General features: G+C 47.9%; 1 protein-coding gene across 4 annotated transcripts in view; it reads left to right on the plus strand.

Moving 5' to 3' along the window:
* Nucleotides 1-697: 697 nt before the first annotated feature.
* BDH1 (3-hydroxybutyrate dehydrogenase 1) overlaps nucleotides 698-17,000 on the plus strand; it is a 49,737-nt gene continuing 33,434 nt past the window's right edge. Inside the window, exons 1-2 of one of the 4 annotated variants that reach the window (XM_030328961.1) lie at nucleotides 698-919; nucleotides 14,704-14,830. In XM_030328961.1, coding sequence (XP_030184821.1) covers nucleotides 14,748-14,830 — 83 coding nt within the window. In that variant the 5' untranslated portion in view covers nucleotides 698-919; nucleotides 14,704-14,747. Of the gene's footprint in view, nucleotides 920-5,950; nucleotides 6,176-12,947; nucleotides 13,087-14,703; nucleotides 14,831-17,000 lie in introns of those variants that run through there. The other 3 variants (XM_030328959.1, XM_030328958.2, XM_030328962.1) reach the window with 3 other exon arrangements.

Here is a 17,000-nt window from a genome sequence, read left to right on the forward strand (position 1 = left end):
AGAAATACTCATGACAATCACAGTCCTTGTTTTCTGAAACTGGTCACACAGTTGTAGCTGGTATTTGTAATTACCTTTTCTCACTGCCCATTCCATATTCCCTTTGTCCTTGGCTGGTTGTCCTTCTTTACCCGGTAGGGTGCCCCAAACCTTCATTCATGAAGGATCAAGGTCATTAGCAGTCCTGCCTGAATTTGATTGTTGTAATTTTCCACTGACTTTAATCACAGGGTATGGTAGTACTAAGAAACACCCTTAAGGGATCTCCTATATTGCAGACATACTCTTCCTTACCCCCATTGTGATGTTCAAGGGGTATGTTTTAGCCCCATCTTCTTGTAGCTAATCTGCCCAAAGCTACTTGGCCATCTTGCAATCTTTCTCAAGTCCTGATTTGGGGTCATGCTCAGGACATTCTCCGCATCTTTCTTTCTGTTCAAGCCAGTTCCTGTGTTCATTTACGTCCACATATACCTGGCAGCGAGAGCTCAAGATGGAGGCAGTTGGAGTTGCCCTCTCGCATCATTTTTTTTCTTATGTGTCCCTAAGCAATGGCATTTACTCCTGATCCTCTGCTTGTCAGAGGGCCAAACTCGCAGACATTTTAAGCCTAAAACAAACATTTACAAAGCTGAACTTTGCCTATTTAATGACAAACATACAAACATCCAGAACTCTAAATACTGTATTTTGTCAGTAGCTGGCTTTATCATATGGGTGCGAGAATTTACCTTCCCAGCTAAAGGCAGGCATTGAAATAATACACATACGTTTTGGGAGACGTTTCCAGGGGTGTGTATTATACCCTATTAACTGAGCATTAAGAGGATTCCAGGTGTATCTGCCTTGTAACTTACCTGGAGAGTACCCTGCATGTGGACAGTGCTGAGGGGGCATTGTTACCCCACCACCGGCTAAGGTGAGTGAACACTGAATGTGAGAACTATCTAGGGGGGTAAAAAATTTAAGGCCTTGGGAAGAGACTGGTTGAGGGGAGCGAGTTGCAGAGGAGCTGATATGCCTTGGGAAAGAGGTGCTGGCAACCCAAAACAGAGAGGCAGCAACTTGGCAATTTGATTTTCCTTTTGAAATAGTAGGCTCTGTCTTTGGTAGCAAGAAGCAGAAAATATATATATATAAAAATACACATTCATTGGAAAAAAGTTGAAAAGATATCAATAAAAAGAAGCATATGGTTTTGTATCCTGATTTTTAAGAGTTTACTGTAACAAATATTCTTTAAAAAAAATAGAATTTGAAGGTCAGAAAATCAGATTTAAGGGTTTAGAATTTTGTCCCGTACTCTTGTATTTCAAAGTTCATATAGTCAATTAGAACCTATAATTACTTTCCAGGGGCACCTGGGTGACTCAGTTGGTTAAGCGTCCGACTTCGGCTCAGGTCATGATCTCACAGTTGGTGAGTTCGAGCCCTGCATTGGGCTTTGTGCTGACAGCTCAGAACCTGGAGCCTGCTTCAGATTCTGTGTCTCCCTCTCTCTCTCTGCCCCTCCCTGCTCACACTCTGTCTCTCTCTCAAAAATAATAAATAAACATTAAAAAAATTTTTTTAAAAAAAGAACCTATAATTACTTTTCCTAGTTGAGGGCATCAGATCTTGGCATCTGTATTGTATTTGTTGACAGAAATTTCCATGTAATAAGGTAATTTGAGCTTCTATTAGATCACAGAAACAATGCCCAACAGGTTACAAAAAATTCTGTACTCCACATAGCCTTATAAACTGGGATTTTCATTCTCTTTTTTTTTTTTAAGTTTATTTATTTTGAGAGAGAGGGAGAGAGAGAATCCCAAGCAGGCTCTGCACTATCAGCATGGAGCCTGACAAGGGTCTTGATCCCACAAACCAAGCCGGATGAGGGTCTCGATCCCACAAACTGTGAAATCATGACCTAAGTGGAAATCAAGAGTTGGACACTTAGCCGACTGAACCACCAGGTCACCCCTCATCCTTTTTTTCCTTTTTTCTCTTTCTTTCTTTCTTCTTTCTTTTATGAAGCAAGAATATTAGAACAATTGGTGGTATGCTTAAAGGAAGTCTTTGGAACAGGGCAGACTTGTGTGGGACCTGACTCTGCCTCTTGCTAGTTGTGCTGCTGGGACCAATTATTTGACCTCTCTAGGCCTCAACTTCCTTAGATGAGAAATGGGGATAATCTTAGGTCACTTTTAAGATTGTTGCAGAGATTAAGTGAAATAACACACAAAGCACTTGACATAGTATCTGGTACATAGTGATTAGCTGCTAAATTGTGTTGCTGAAGGCAGGGACCCAGCACTCGGTTATCGTTGCATTCCCAGAACAAAGCACAATGCCTGAGATATAAGGGCTAGATGTAAACTGAAAGAAGGAAGGAAGGAGTTTTATAGTGTGAGGTGAATGGGCAGAGGTGGGGACACTGTTTTTTATCTTCTCATACTTTCCCTCTTTTAAGATCCCAATTACCTGAAAGAAACTTTGCTTAAATTTCCAAACTACTGGAGAACCTGGCTGGATCAGTTGGCACAGCATGTGACTCTTGATCTCAGGGTCCTGAGTTCAGGCCCCATGTTGCGTGTGGAGCCTACATTAAAAACAACAACAACAGGGCGCCTGGGTGGCTCAGTCAGTTAAGCAACTGACTTCGGCTCAGGTCATGATCTCACGGTTCGTGGGTTCGAGCCCCACATCGGGCTCTGCGCTGACAGCTCAGAGCCTGGAGCCTGCTTCCGATTCTGTGTCTCACTCTCTCTCTGCCCCTCCCCCACTTGTGCTCTGTCTCTCTCTCTCAAAAATAAAATGAAAAAATTAAAAAAAAAATTTAAAAACAACAACAACAACAACCAAACTACTCCCCACACCAAACTGTGTTTAAAAAAACCAAAGATTTAATTAAATACATAGGAGTCAAGAGGCAGAAAGAAGGTGCGGATGTGGGTGCCTGATACCACCCTTCTTTTTCCAGAAAGGTCCAAGCTCTTGTTTTACTTGCTCATTCATGGCAGGGAAAAAGGCTGGACCTCCAGTTCTCATTCATGGGCAGAAATCAGTATTATAGTCACGTCAGGATCAAGGGCTCTTTGCAGCCCATTAGATTCTGAGCACCACAGCTTTTAGAATAATCCATTGGGTTTTTTCTTGGTTTCACTATCAATTATAGAAAAAAAGCTGCTTGATACTTTAAAATTCTGAATTAAGGGCATATCTAGCACCACCACCGCCCAGCCCCCACCCCCCCCCACCCCCGGCCAATTTTTTTTTTTTTTTTTTAAGAAAATTCAATTGTATCAAAACAAATAGAAGACCTTCAGGGTTTGGAATAGTAAACGATGTTATTCTTCTCTCTTCCCCAGCGGAATTCAGCATAGAGGGCTGCACATGTGGGGTTCCGGAGGAGTTCAAGGTGGCTGGCCAAGGGCAGGATTAAACCTGCACCATTTGGCATTCAACACTTACCACTGAGGGCAGAGAAGACCAAGGGCATTCAGAGATGGGACGGGGCCAGATCTACAAAGGGAGGGCTCGGGTCTAGGAAAATGAGGGAATGATTAGCATGATTCAGGAAGGGTGTGAACCAGGAGACAATTAGGAACTGATATGGACAGGAGCAAACACTGTGGCTTTCTGGGCAGTGGGATCTCTTAGGGGACTTCGTTCCAACCTGAGAGTCTTTCAGGATGCTCTTCTACGAAGCCCACCCTGAAGCCCTACCAGTACTCCCACTATACTTCCATGTCCCTCTTTTAGAAGATCTCCAGGACTTCCAATGATTCATTTAGCTTAGGTACATGTCTCATTTCCCTCCTTGAAGGCAGAGACGAAGGGCTGTTTCCCTCCCAAGGCTAGCTTCGCAATTTGCAACAGCACCGTTGGTGTTGAAATGAGATGACATGTACTAGGTGCCAAACACCCTGGCCTGAGACCTTGTATCTGGGTAGAGGAACTGGTTTTACAAGGGAGTAAGGGGAAGAGGAGGGCAGAAAAGAGACAGAATCTCAGTACACGCTGTGTGGAGAGTGAACTGGGTCTCACATGGTCTCTGCCTCCATGTTCAACTGAGAGTTTCAACAGTTTCAAAGTCCACAGCAAGGACCTTGGAAACAGGGGAAAGGTTTAAGTGGTCTGAGAATGGCTTTGTCAGACTCTCACTTAGCCTCAGCCCTTCAACTGGCCCTACCTCTTAGGAATCCCTGATACTTCCTGCCTGTCTCTGAGAGCTTACTAGTGATGCCTTAGAGGACAGGACAACTGGGAAATAAAAGGAGCAAAAGCTCAGGCCGAACAAATCGATTCCTTGTTAGCAGACTTGGGAAAGGTCTGTTGAGAAAGGCCGTGAAAGGTGGGCAGAGATGCCTCTTTTGGGTTCATGATTGGCTTAGTCTGGGTTCTCCTGCAAAATAGACTCTGAGCAAGAATTTTGGTACAGGTAGCTTATTTTGGGAACAAATCCCAAGGAACAGGAATGGAGGACTGGAAAATCAGGCAATCAAGAAAGAACAGAGAAAAGCAATCCAAGAGTGCAGTACTGAACTGCAAGTTGGGCACCACCATGGGCCACCAGGGCCCTATCATTTTAGGAGTTACCAAGAATGCACCTCAGAACTGCCCACCCGGAGGATGGAAGAGTGGAGTATTTCTCTACCAGTTCATTTCTGCCTCAAAGGTTGTCCCATGAGGTGTTAGTTCTTTTGCACTTGCAGGTATACGCATATGTCAGAGTGGGCAGTGGTTTCTGCAGGGGTCCCTAGCTGCTGTGACAGAGATCTGAGGCAGGAAAACACCAGGTGCAGCTGTTTGCCATAGCAAAGCTGGATTAAAAAGACAGTCTGGGAAGATGTGAGGTCAGCCACAGGTGCAGTCCGATATAACTTCTGGTCAAATATCCTTTCCCTGTTTTCCATAAATAGAACTACATTTCCATTTAATTCTGAGTCCAAAATCAGGGCCCAGGTGGAAATATTAATTCATCCTTTAGTTAACTGCTTATCTAGCAAGGCATAACTCCCAAAGTGTAACCAGTGACCCAATATAACGATTTATGTTTTGGCTGTGGCAAGATGTACAGACTGACTATTCTGAAACACAATACTGAAGAAAGTATGCTTGCTTGAGTTTGTCCGAAAATTGGGTGTAGAGAATCAAGTGCGTCCTACCTTTGTGATCCAAAGGTAGGATCTTCAAAATTCTGTGTGTCAGGAGCTGGGGATAAAGAGGGAAGAAACAGCAACTCTCAAGAAGCTCATGGAACTGAGCTGACAAGTTTTTGTTTTTTGTTTTTTTAAGCCCCACCAGGCCAGTACTTCCCCCAGTTTTCATCTGCCTCATCCATTTCCATCCGTGCTTCTCTGTAATTTGACCTAAACATAGTTCTGCCACGGATTTGTCCTGATCGCTTCCTTCTCTCCTCAGCCGGTTTTTCAAACTGGAAACTTGGCGAGGGCATCCTGATCTGTGGCCAATTGGCCCCTGATGTTCGATTGTTGAAACTCTGGGGGCTGTGCTATTCTTAAAGTACTTTTAAAGATCCGTAGGAGTAATTCTTTAAATGCATTTCATCCGATCAAAAGGCAAACTGAGAAATCATCCAACCAACCCGGATGAGTTCTAAAGACAGAAAACATACACAGAACCTGGAAGTAGCCTCATTCCTCACCAGATTTCCTCAGTTCCCAGTGCGGCACCTTCTCCTGTCAGCCCAAGCCCCGCCCCCCCCAGCCCCCCAGCCCCCCAGCCCCCCAGCCGCTCCAGAAGGGGGCTGGCGGTGGAGATCAGCGCCCGGCAGAGGGTTCATCTCTGGCTGGGAGCTCGGTAGGGGGTACGCAACGCAGGAGGACGGCCAGGCGGGACAAGGGAAGACTAGGGAGGTTGAAGGAGGATGAAGGAGGACGAAGGAGGAAACGCAGGAGCACTCCCCGCCCCGGCTACGCCCGCCATCCGCCCCGCCCCGCGCAGCCCTAACGCGCGCACCCAGTGTCTAGGCTTGTCCGTATCCGGTAGCCCACGTAGGAAGCCGTGGTAGCAGGAGCAGGTAGAGGGGCTTCGAGAAGGAGACGGCGACAGCGCCCCCACTCGGCGGTTCAAGCCAGGAGCGCGGGTACCCGCGAAGCGCAGGTCTCTGGGGAACGCGCCAGGTTGGCCCTTCGCCGCCCGAGCCCCTCCGCCCATTTGGTTTCGGGTAAGAGGAGGGGTCCGCATCTCTGCAGCTCTGGCGGGATGCGCCTGCGCCCTTGCTCACTTTGGTTTGGCCTTGCGCGGCCCCTTAGCCGAGTCGCCACAGGTTCCTGTAGGTCTGGCCCTGCAGCTGCGGCCAGAGTCTAGGTGGGAGGGTGGACTTGCCCTGCCCAGACCCGTCTCAGTCCCAGCCGCCCTATCGGGCTTTCTGTCCGCGCTCTGGGAGCCTGCCTGGCATTTATTATTTGGAATAATGTGCTCAGCAGGAAGTGGCCCGGGTTGAACATGCCACCCCGAGGCTCCCAGGGGAAACCCTTGGCACTCATCCTTCCCGCCGCTGAATTTTACAGAAGACCACCTTGGCTCCCAAAAGGGAAGGAAGCGGCCCAAGGTCATATCGTAGTCAGAGGTCGAGGTAGGACCAAAAGCCAGTAGTTCGGTCTTCTAGGCTAGGCCGTGTCCCCTTCTTCACCGCATCTCCCTCATCTTGCCCCTCATCGCGTCCTCCATGAGGCCCTGTTCTCAGGACTTGGGGAGTACTCCTCCCCCTCTCCCCCCGCTGCGCCCTCGGGAAGGATGGTGGACAGTGGTTAGGCTGCCGGTCCTGCTGCCTTGAGCACGAGCTGAGACTGTGGTTGCTGGAGGACCTGACAGGCAGCAGGACTGGAGGAGGAGAAGGGAGCACGGTGGAGGCGCCATGGGGGGCAGTTTGGGGATGTTGAGGTGGTGGCGGGCCCCGGAGCACGCTGAGCCGCTGGCGTGGACCGCCGGGCTCTGTCTGGGCGGTGCCGTCTTAGCCAATGGGAGCGTGGCTCGAGCCGAGCCCCCGTGGCTGCAGCCTCCTGCCGGCGGGTAAGAAGTGTGGCGCTGCCATTGGCTGCGCTGACTCCGCGGTGTGTCGAGCGAGGGGAGGCTGCGCCTGCGCGTCTCAGGCGTCCCGCGCTCTGCTTAAGTGCTGGAGCGAGCGGGAGAAGGCGTGAGGCTGGCTGTTCGCCCTAGGCCATTTCGGGGAGGATTCGGTGCTGCCAGCGTCGTTGAGCTCCGCGCGTTTTTTTCCAGCCAGTCGGCTAAAATTGGCTTAGAGTCAGCTGATGCGGAGTCATCGGCTAACCTTGCGAGGAGTTAGTTGCAGGGGCACGTATATAATTACGGAGGGCCGCCTGCAGGCCTCCTGCTGCCGGGATCCTTTACGATGCAGCATTTGTCCTATTTTCTCCCTGAGCGTTGGGAGCCTGGCCCTGCACGGGTTTATATACACCCCAGGCCGGCGAGGAAGCTGACCTTTGGAGTTTGTGCAACTCTCATACTCTCTCCATACACATTTGTATAGTGTCTGTTTCCTACCGGACACCAGCGTAGGTATTTTGGACGCAGAAGTGAATGATAGAACACGTGGATCCTACCTGAGGGGCGCTCACAGTCCAGGTGGGAATTAGTAGTTAGATAGGGGCTTGAATGCTTCAATACCTCTATTCCTACTCGTTTAGGTAAGTGCTATTCTAAGTGCTATTACAGAGGCACAGAAGGAAGCGACGAAATGCAAATGTAGGCGAGAGATTGATTTTTTATTTAGGGCATCAGAAAGGCATCCTGGTGGAGTGTTATTTGAATCAGGACTTGGTCATATGAAGAAGGCACATGTGGTATAGGATGAGCAAGATGCAGAAATTGGAGAGTTCAGGGCTTGCCGAGTGATGGTAATGAGTAGATGGAAAAGGATGACTAGAAACATGATTTGGAGCGGCCAGGTGAGGCCCAGTTTGTATACCCTGATTTGAAATGTCTTAAGCACTTATGAATAGAATGGCTCTTTAATCTGTCAGTTGTGGTAATATTATTTTTTTAATATCTGCACCAAAACCTTGGGAATATTTTTATTTTTCACTCTTGCACATCCTCCATTAAATTTGCCTGTTAAATCATATTGGGCTCTTCAAGATGTAGCCAGACTCTGACCACTTCTAATCACCTTCGTGGTTTCCCTTTTATGTATCTCCAGAGAATACCTTTCCACATTTCACTGGAGCTGTGCAGTGCACGACCTTTGTGGCTATAAATTGTGGCCCTTGATTACTGCCATAGCATCTACATGGTCTCCCTGCTTCTGCTTTGGTTCATCCTCAGTTTATTGTTAACCCAGTGAGACTTCCTGTATTATTGTATTAAGTCTGATCATAGTATTCCTCTGCTGAAAACCCTTTTAAGTAATTTGCATATCATGTGCCTACTGTATACAGGGCACTGTTAGGTGTTAGAGATATGACAGTGACGAAAGCAGACCAAAACTCCTGCCCTCAGAGTTTACATTCTAATGGGACTGAGAGCCAACAAGATAAATAAATGCAACATGTATAACGTTCTAATGTGGTAAGCCAAGGAGGGGGAAAAAATAGAAGCAGGGAAAGGGATAGAAAATGTCAGGATGGGGTGGGATTGGTGGGGTGGCCAGGGAATGTTTTACTGAGTAAACATTTGAGTAAAAGACTGAAGTGAGAGAATGAGCTTGTGGACGGTGAGGGGGAAGAATGTTCTAGGTAGAGGGAAAAGGAAGGGCAGAGTTTCCAAAGCAGGAGCTTGCTTGTCATGTTCTAAGTATAGCCAGAAAGCCACTGTGACTAAGGGCAGTGAACGAGAGGGATGAGGCCAGAGAGGTCATGAGAACCCAGATCACGGATGGTCGTGGGGGCAATTCGTAGTGATTTTGGCTTTTAGTCCAAGCAAGAGTTTGGTGCAGGAGTGACATGATCAAGTTTGTATTTCACAAGGTCATGTAGGCCTGTGTTGAGCCGTGTCTGAAGAGGGGAAAGGGTGAAAGCAGGAAGCCTGGTTGGGAAGTGGTTGCAATAATCCAGGCAAAAAGTGATGAAGGCTTAGACAAAGATGTTATCCGAGGGTCCTAGATATATTGTGAAGGTGGAGTCAGGATGTGCTGACAGCTTAGCCGTGGAGTGTGCAAAAAAGAGAGGGATCAAGAACGAGGAAGATGTAGAGAGGCAGATATTCAATGCCATAGCACAAGCTCAGTTTTGGACAGGCTCAAGTATAAAATATACCTATTATAATTTATAATAATAAATTAAGTTCATAATATATAATATATACTAATATAAATTAAGTTCGAGTATAGTATATGCCTATTAAAATTTATAATAATAAATTAGATACATGTTAAACATTCCAGTGGGGATGTCGGTTGGGCAGGTAAATACATAAGTCTGGAGTTTGGAGGAGAAGGCTGGGTGGAGATAAACATTTAGGAGTTGATAGCATGTATATCTTTTTATTTTAAATTAATTAAGTGAGAGAGAGAACGGGGAAGGGGCAGAGAGAGAGGGAGAGAGAGAACCCCTAGCAGGTTCTGCGCTGACAGTGCAGAGCCCGATGTGGGGCTTGATCTCCCAAATCGTGAGGTCATGACCTGAGCCGCAGTCTAGAGTTGGATGCTTAATCGACTGAGTCACCCAAGCACCCCTGTAAATCAAATTTAAAGCTATGAGAGTTCATCATGGTGGTGCAAAGAGCCCACAAATGGAGCCCTGAGCCTCCTGTCGTTTAGCGGTCTGACTTGAACTTGATAGGCAGGTCCTATTCTCCTAGGGATGGAACACCTGCTTAATCTGGCATTTGTGATTATGGCAATTTTGATAGCCCTGGTAACACTTTCTCTCAGGGAAGGACAGATGAGAAGTAGAGAGGAGGACGCACGTGTTGCTGTTGTCATTGCAAGATCTACAGTGTGGCAGTCGCAGAATATGGGGCAGGCTTAAGAATTAGTAATAATGCTGAGGGGCGTCTGGGTGGTTCAGTTGGTTGGACGTCTGACTTTGGATCAGGTCTTGATCTCATGGTCCATGGGTTCAAGCCCCGCATGGGGCTCTGTGCTGACAGGTCAGAACCTGGAGGCTGCATCAGATTCTGTGTCACCCCTGTCTCTTTGCCCCTTCCCGGCTCATGCTCCATCTTGCTCTGTCTCTCAAAAATAAATATATGTTAAAAAAAATTTTTTTAAAGAATTAGTAATAATGCTGTGCAGAAAGAACCTGCTTTCAGTGTATTTTAGCTAGTATTGTTTCGGCTCCAAGGAACAGGGACTATAACCATATTTAAATAACATGGAGAATAAGCATCTTGTGTGCCTTACAGAGCTGGAGGACTGGAGGGCAAATGAGTCTCAGAAATAGGCCTGTCCTGAGGCGGTTCTGTTGTTGTGTTTCTCTTTTTTCTCCACGTCCATTTCTCCTCCTTCCTGCGTGTGGGCCTGGCTCTTCTCTCTGCAGACTGGCTTTCTCCCTGTCCCTCTCTGGCTTCAGGCCCCGTGTAGCTTGGCTGTCCCCCTCCCCACTGCTGCAGCTAGCTCACTTGTCCCTGCCCCACAGAGGCTGATTTGCATTCTTTCCCAGTGCCAGGAGACAGAAGGATGGGTTTTCTCCTGGACCCAGTCCTCTGCGGCCAGAGGTGAGGTCTCACTGTTGGGCTGCAGCTGCAGAGGCCAAATCCTGTGTGGGTCTGAGAGGGCAGGGATCAGGTGAGCAGGACAGATACCCCAAAAGATGACGACTTCAGAGAGTGGTGGTGCTTTATTATCAGAGGAGAGTTGGCATCACCTGAGTTTAATCAGGTGCCTGGAATGTCTCTCAGACTAACTAAAGTGCCTGTATTAGGTTTGCCTTCGCTGTACTGGGCTTGTACCGAAGGGCTCTGTCACACATAGCCATATGAGTCACCCCTGCATTTATGATAAAATGGTGAGACCATCCTCTACTGTATCATTTAATGTTCCATATAATGCTTTTAGACTTTGGTTCCAGAATAGTCCTATCTCTAAGGAATAACAGGCATCTTTTTCAAATTAGGGCTTTAAACCTTGTCAGGTTTCCCGGTTGTATGGCCTTAAGGAAGTCCCTGTTAACTATGTAGTTAGCATGTGTAGCTGAGCTGGGCTGGAACTTTTAGGCAAGGCCATATATACTAGGTAATCAGAAGGGAAATAGCCAAAGGATAATATGTCTCTATCTGCATAGGGATTTCAAACTCTAACGCCCATGGAGTCCAGGAAGTTAACAAAGGTGATTGTAGGTAGGCTTAAGATAGACAGTAAGTGTAAACTTTGTATTGAGTTCAAGCATAATTTAGCGGCCTAGTTGCATTGCCCTAGTTGCATTGCTTTTTAAAACACAAGGCTGGCCAAACAAAACAGCCAGGTAGGACACATTGGAGGCAACCTGCCAATTGTCAGAACTGGAATCTCACACAGAAGCTCACTGGTCTTAAAGCTGCTCAGTGTGGGGTCCCCTCCTAGGAAGATTCCTGCCTAAACCCAGCTTGCCCTCCTCAGTAGGACAGGGCCTTCCTTTCCCACTTGGTATTGCCACGGCCCATCCAGACTTCATATCTCGAATCACATATGTTCTTTTTCCTGCCTAAGCCCTGCCTCCTGTGTTCCTGTTTCCTGCTGATTCCTCACCTTTTTCAAGGATGTCAGTATAGGGAATGTCTGTCCCTTACAAGGGAGAGCTTGATCCTGACCCACAGGAATGCAACCGGCTGTGTCCTCTGCAAGATAGTCCTGTCAGAATGTGACAAGGGAGCCCAGCATCAGGGCAAGGATGCACACACTGTTTTTTTTGGAGAGGAGGTACATTCCGCGGGTTATACATTGAAAATGGAAAGGAGGTGTCCTTGAGAGTAGGCTCAGGTGTTTTCAGCAAGATTCTCCCAGATTACAGATTGACACGTGAGCATCTTGATTTTGTGACAGTATCTTAGAAATTTGGTCACTGGCGGTCAAGCTGCCTGTGCCAAGTTGCCCTGGGGCAGCTGACTGAGCTCAAGGTTCAGGAGACTGTCCCCACCGCCACAGGTACTCTGCCATCTTGTAGCACCTGCCTGTCACAGCCACCTCTGCTTCCAAGCCAAAAGACAAGTGAGGGCTCTTCAAGGTTGAGAACTCCATATTTACAGAGAAGAAAGACCAGCACAAAGCATTAAGATGGCAAACATCCCCAAAGACTACGTGGGAATCCCACTGCCTATAGCACTGTGTTTGGGTGAAAAAAGCAACTTGTTTAAGAAACTTAAAAAAGAGGGGCACCTGGATGACTTTGTCGGTGAAGTGTCCGACTTCGGCTCAGGTTATGATCTCACAGCTCGTGAGTTCCAGCCCTGTCTTGGGCTCTGTGCTGACAGCTCGGAGCCTGGAGCCTGCTTCGGATTCTCTGTCTCCCTCTCCCTCAACCCCTCCCCTGCTCACACTTCATCTCTCTTCTTTTGAAAATAAAGATTAAAAAAAAAAAAACTTAAAAAAGAAGAGATCTAAAATTCTACCATTCTGTGTGTAAGAGACTACATTGTGACTAGTGCCTTATTCAAGGGGCTGAGTTTTCACGTTCTTTAAGCTATTTTTGACTCCAATGCTTTTCCATATTGCTGACTTGAGGGAAAATACAATTGAAAGCAGCCCTCTGTTTGGAGATAATATTGAAGTAGTCTCTACCACAGGCACTGAGCAGAAGGCATGGAAGTGTTTTAATTATAGACAACTGGATTTGGAGTCACCCAGTGGTGGTGACCTCAGACTCTAGTCCTGACGGGAGAGGTGGAGATGTGTGTGCTCAGCCAGCTCAGCCACTTGGGTGGGGGAGGGAGGCACCCAGGTAAAGAATATGAGCCACATGGGCTTGTGCCTTCTATGAAGGGCTAGTTTGGGCTCCATTTTGCTGTTGCCTGCCAAGTACTTGCCATGGAATCTTCGTTTGGGCTACAGGCTGACCTTCTACACACAACTCATCCCCACTCAGCAGAGACTCACCGAGTGCCTCCTTTGTGCCAGGCTTCTTTGAGGCATGAGGGAGTCAGTGGTGAACAAAACAGACAAGGCCCCTGGTTCCACTGAAGAGGATAAAGTAAAGAAACAAGGTATTTCATATTAAAGAGTGATCTTACAGAGAGCAACCTCTGTGTACTGCATAGGGGATCACAGACAGCCTCTCTGATGTCCCAAGGGTCAGAAGGACTCAGCCATCTAGAGTGAGGGAGGAGCAAAGGCCAGGGTCCTGAGGCAGGAAGGAGTTTGGCACACATGAGAAACTTTCAGAAGGCCAGTGTGGCTACAGAGCAGTGAGCAGAGGGGAGGGTGGTACCAGACAAGGTTGGGAAGGGAGGCAGAGGCCTACTCCAACAGGCATGGAGAGGCTTTTAGGCAAAGGAGTCACATAACTTGACTGTGTTATAAAGATCTTTCTGGCTGCAGTGCTGAGAATAGAGTGCGGTGAGCAGGGGCCAGAGTGGGAGCAAGAGTCTGCTGCAGTGTCCGGGAAAGATCACGCAAGCCAGGGGATCCCTATGTGTTTTCTATTCTCGAGAGTTAAGCAGATTAGATACCTCTACCTGCTGCGGCAGTGAACAGCGCAGTGGCTGGCCAGGTAGTGAATTTATTACAGACCTAGTGACCCAGGTGGCTGGTAATCAGTTAGGTTTGGGTGGCAGCAAAAGGGCAGGGAGGAGCTGCCTCCTAGGCAGAACCTCATTCCTGATAAGAATGGCCTAACCCCAGGCAGGTGTGCAAAGGAGGGGCTAGAGAGGTTCACCAGGAAAAGACCCACAGCTCCTCCAGCTGTCGTTGCCTTGCTCAGCTCCCTCCTAGCCTCCCTTCCTTCCTTTGGGCCAGGAGGACTCACTGTTAGCCAGAACGGGAGGGCAACTAATGCACACACCAGTCAACTGTTAATAATGCACAACTGGTCATGATGTGCATGACGTGCGTATGGTGTTTTGTCGATGAGTAGTCTTAAGGTGACACCACGTGGTACATGGCCTTGTTGCAATTAGGTTGATTTGACTTCAGAAGAAGGTGGTGGGAGAGACTGGGTGTGTATGTGTTTTAATTTAGGTCGATGGAAGTGTGTCTCATTTTCTAGCTCTAGTCTCCATGCGCTGAGAGCTACTGACGAATTGAGGCTCAGAGCCAGACCCTGTTTTTGGTGGGGTGGGGGAGAGAGGTGGAGAGTTGAGCCCGGTGATACGTGCCATGGGCTGGAAGAGCTGCCTGTGGAAGCACGGGACCAAACAGAGTGCAGGCTGGTGTCCTGGGTCACCACAGATTGGTGATCGGCAGGTTGTGGGGAACACAGACAGGAGAATGGGACTCATGGAGTTGGAATCCCCAAGGGGGTAGGTCCCCAGGTCCTTCCTGCGGTTGCTACTTAGCTTGGTTTTAGGATCACTGGCCTGGTCCATCTTTCTCATGTTACAAATGGGTGATGGCTTGCCCAGGGTTGCCCAAGGAGTTGGTGGCACAGCCAGAACCAGAACCAGAACCCAGCCTCCTGACTCTTTCTATCCTATGAAGCTGCAGCTTGATGTAGGCAGTGCAGGAGGACACTGTCTGGTGCCATGAGCAGACCTGAGCCAGACAGACAGGCCCAGTTGGGACTCTCACAACCTGGAGTGAAAATGGCCACTCCCGTCTAAGCCCCTGAAAGGTAAACGCGGGAAGGCAACAAGGCAATGCTGAGTATACATTTTGCGTTTCAGAACCCCCCGGGAGGAGGCTGACCATTCTACCTCTTGTGGCCATAATGCTGACTGCCCGCCTCTTCAGACCCCTGTCACAACTCCCAGGGAAAACCCTGAGTTTGTGTGATAGAGAAAAGGGAGCAAGGTAAGAAACTAAAAGATGGAGGTGCCCTCGAAGGTCACACCTTCTAGGCGAAACAGAGCTCTTCACACACGGATGATGCAGGAGGTGTTAAGGCCTGACCCTCAAAGATGTCTGCCAGCCCCTGCTGTCTACCAGCAAAGGAAACCCAAAGGTGTCTGCAACAGACAAAGACTTTCACAGGGCACAGAAGAGTATCTTTCAACACTGCTTTATTCTCTTCAACTTTTTTATTTTGAAATAACTACCCTTATACAAAGGTTGCAAAATTAGTACAAAGGGTTCCTGTGTCTTTCACCTAACTTCCCTTGCATTGTGCAATCAGCAAAACCAGGAAATTACCACTGATGTGATATGATGGACTGATCTAGAGACCTGATTCAAATTTTACCAAATAGCCTACAAATGGACCTTTTCCTGGTTCCAGGTACAAACCAGGGTCCCACAGTGCATTTAGTTGTCATGTCTCCTCAGTCTCTTCCTACTGGGGATAGTTCCTCAGTTTTTGTTGTTCATGACCTTGACACTTTGGAAGAATGCCTGTCAGTTTGCGTTTGTGTGATGTTTTGTCATATTTACACTCAGAAGTGTATGTCTGGAAGAGTCCTACCTAAGTGAGGTGATGTCCCTCTTGGAACATAGAATGTTCTATGTCTATGGAGACATAGAACATTGATGTGTCCCAATACTTTGATCTCCTGGATAATTGCTCTTTTTAAATCTTATACATGGAACCAGTTAACTAAAATGTCCCGAGGCTTCACTGAACTGTTTGTGTGATTTAGAGAAAGCATTAAGTACAAATTAAACAAGCAGCTCTTCTTCGAGAATTTCTGGAATTGCCTTTTCCAAGGGGGTTCAGAGTGCTCTGTTACCTCATTTTTGTCTTTTGCAGCACAGAGGCAAGGAAAAAAATAATACGTTCTGTTCCTTTATATTTGAAAGGAGAGAAATTAGGTGTCAGGTTAAATTCAAAGTCTCAGCAGCTAGAAAATTGATGGATATTTTCTATACTGATTAATATGTCTGTCTAGAAGAACATGCATTTAGGCTTTTAGCACCATTTTCTTAAAGGCATTTCCTTGGGCTACAGAAGCTTGGTTGGAGATGGGCTTCAACTAGCAGAAGACCTCATATAAGAAGAGTATAGGGGCATCTGGGTGGCACAGTTGGCTGAGCATCTGCCTCTTGATTTCGGCCTGGGTCATGATCCCAAGGTCATAGGATTGAGCCCCACGTTGCACTTCATGCCGAGTGTGGAGCCTGCTTAAGAGTCTCTCTTGCTCCCTCTGCCCCTTCCCCTGCTCATGCACACGTGCTGTCTCTGAAAGAAGGAGGAGGAGGAGGAGGAGGAGGAGGAGGAGGAGGAGGAGGAGTATAAAATGGCCCTTCCCACAAAGGCAGCATCCCATTGAAGAGAGAATGGAGCCTGGCTCTTTTGAAGGACAATGACCTGATGACCTGCCCTGCCCCAGGAGAGGTGACTTACTGGTGCGTTCCCCACCTCCTGGACACCACCTCCTGGATCCTGGTTATGCATACCGGTTGGCTTAACTCCAGTGCTCAGCACTGCCTGCCTGGGCATGACGTGTAATACTCCAGGATAGCCTGACCCAGGCAGAGTGGAGAAGGGCTTCTTTATCCTTTCCAGCCTTGGCTCACATTAGATTCTTTTGGCAGTCACATCACTTGTGATTCATGGTTGAGCGGACTACTATGTTTTCACATATGCTGCTGTGTGAGGCCACATTTCTCCCAAGCTGCATTGTGTCCCTGACATTTGTCCCTCCTAGACTCCACCTTGTTATGATCAGCCTGTCAAATCACTTAGTCATGACTTCTCTCAGCAGAAAGCTGGGTTACCGGTCATTGTGGCTGATTCATGATGGAGGAACAAAAGGGATAGAGACACAGACTGGTAAGATGGAAAAGAAGCCAGGATTAATGCCCTGGCCAGCATGGGTGGCATCTCAAGTGTGGCCTGGCAAGTTCCCAGATGACAGTGCTCTGGGGACCAGGGGCTTCTCCCACAGGCCCTCGGGGAAGTGCCTGCCCCATCTAATGGCACTGGTAGGTTAGGACAGCAGCCAGCCAGCTCTTCTCCTCTGAATCTGGCTGCTACCTCTTTGGGATTCTACCCCTCAGAAAGTTTACTGACTGTCCCGAGTTGAAC

Source organism: Lynx canadensis, chromosome C2 (genome assembly GCF_007474595.2).
Source record: "Lynx canadensis isolate LIC74 chromosome C2, mLynCan4.pri.v2, whole genome shotgun sequence".
In the NCBI taxonomy this organism is placed as follows: domain Eukaryota; kingdom Metazoa; phylum Chordata; class Mammalia; order Carnivora; family Felidae; genus Lynx; species Lynx canadensis.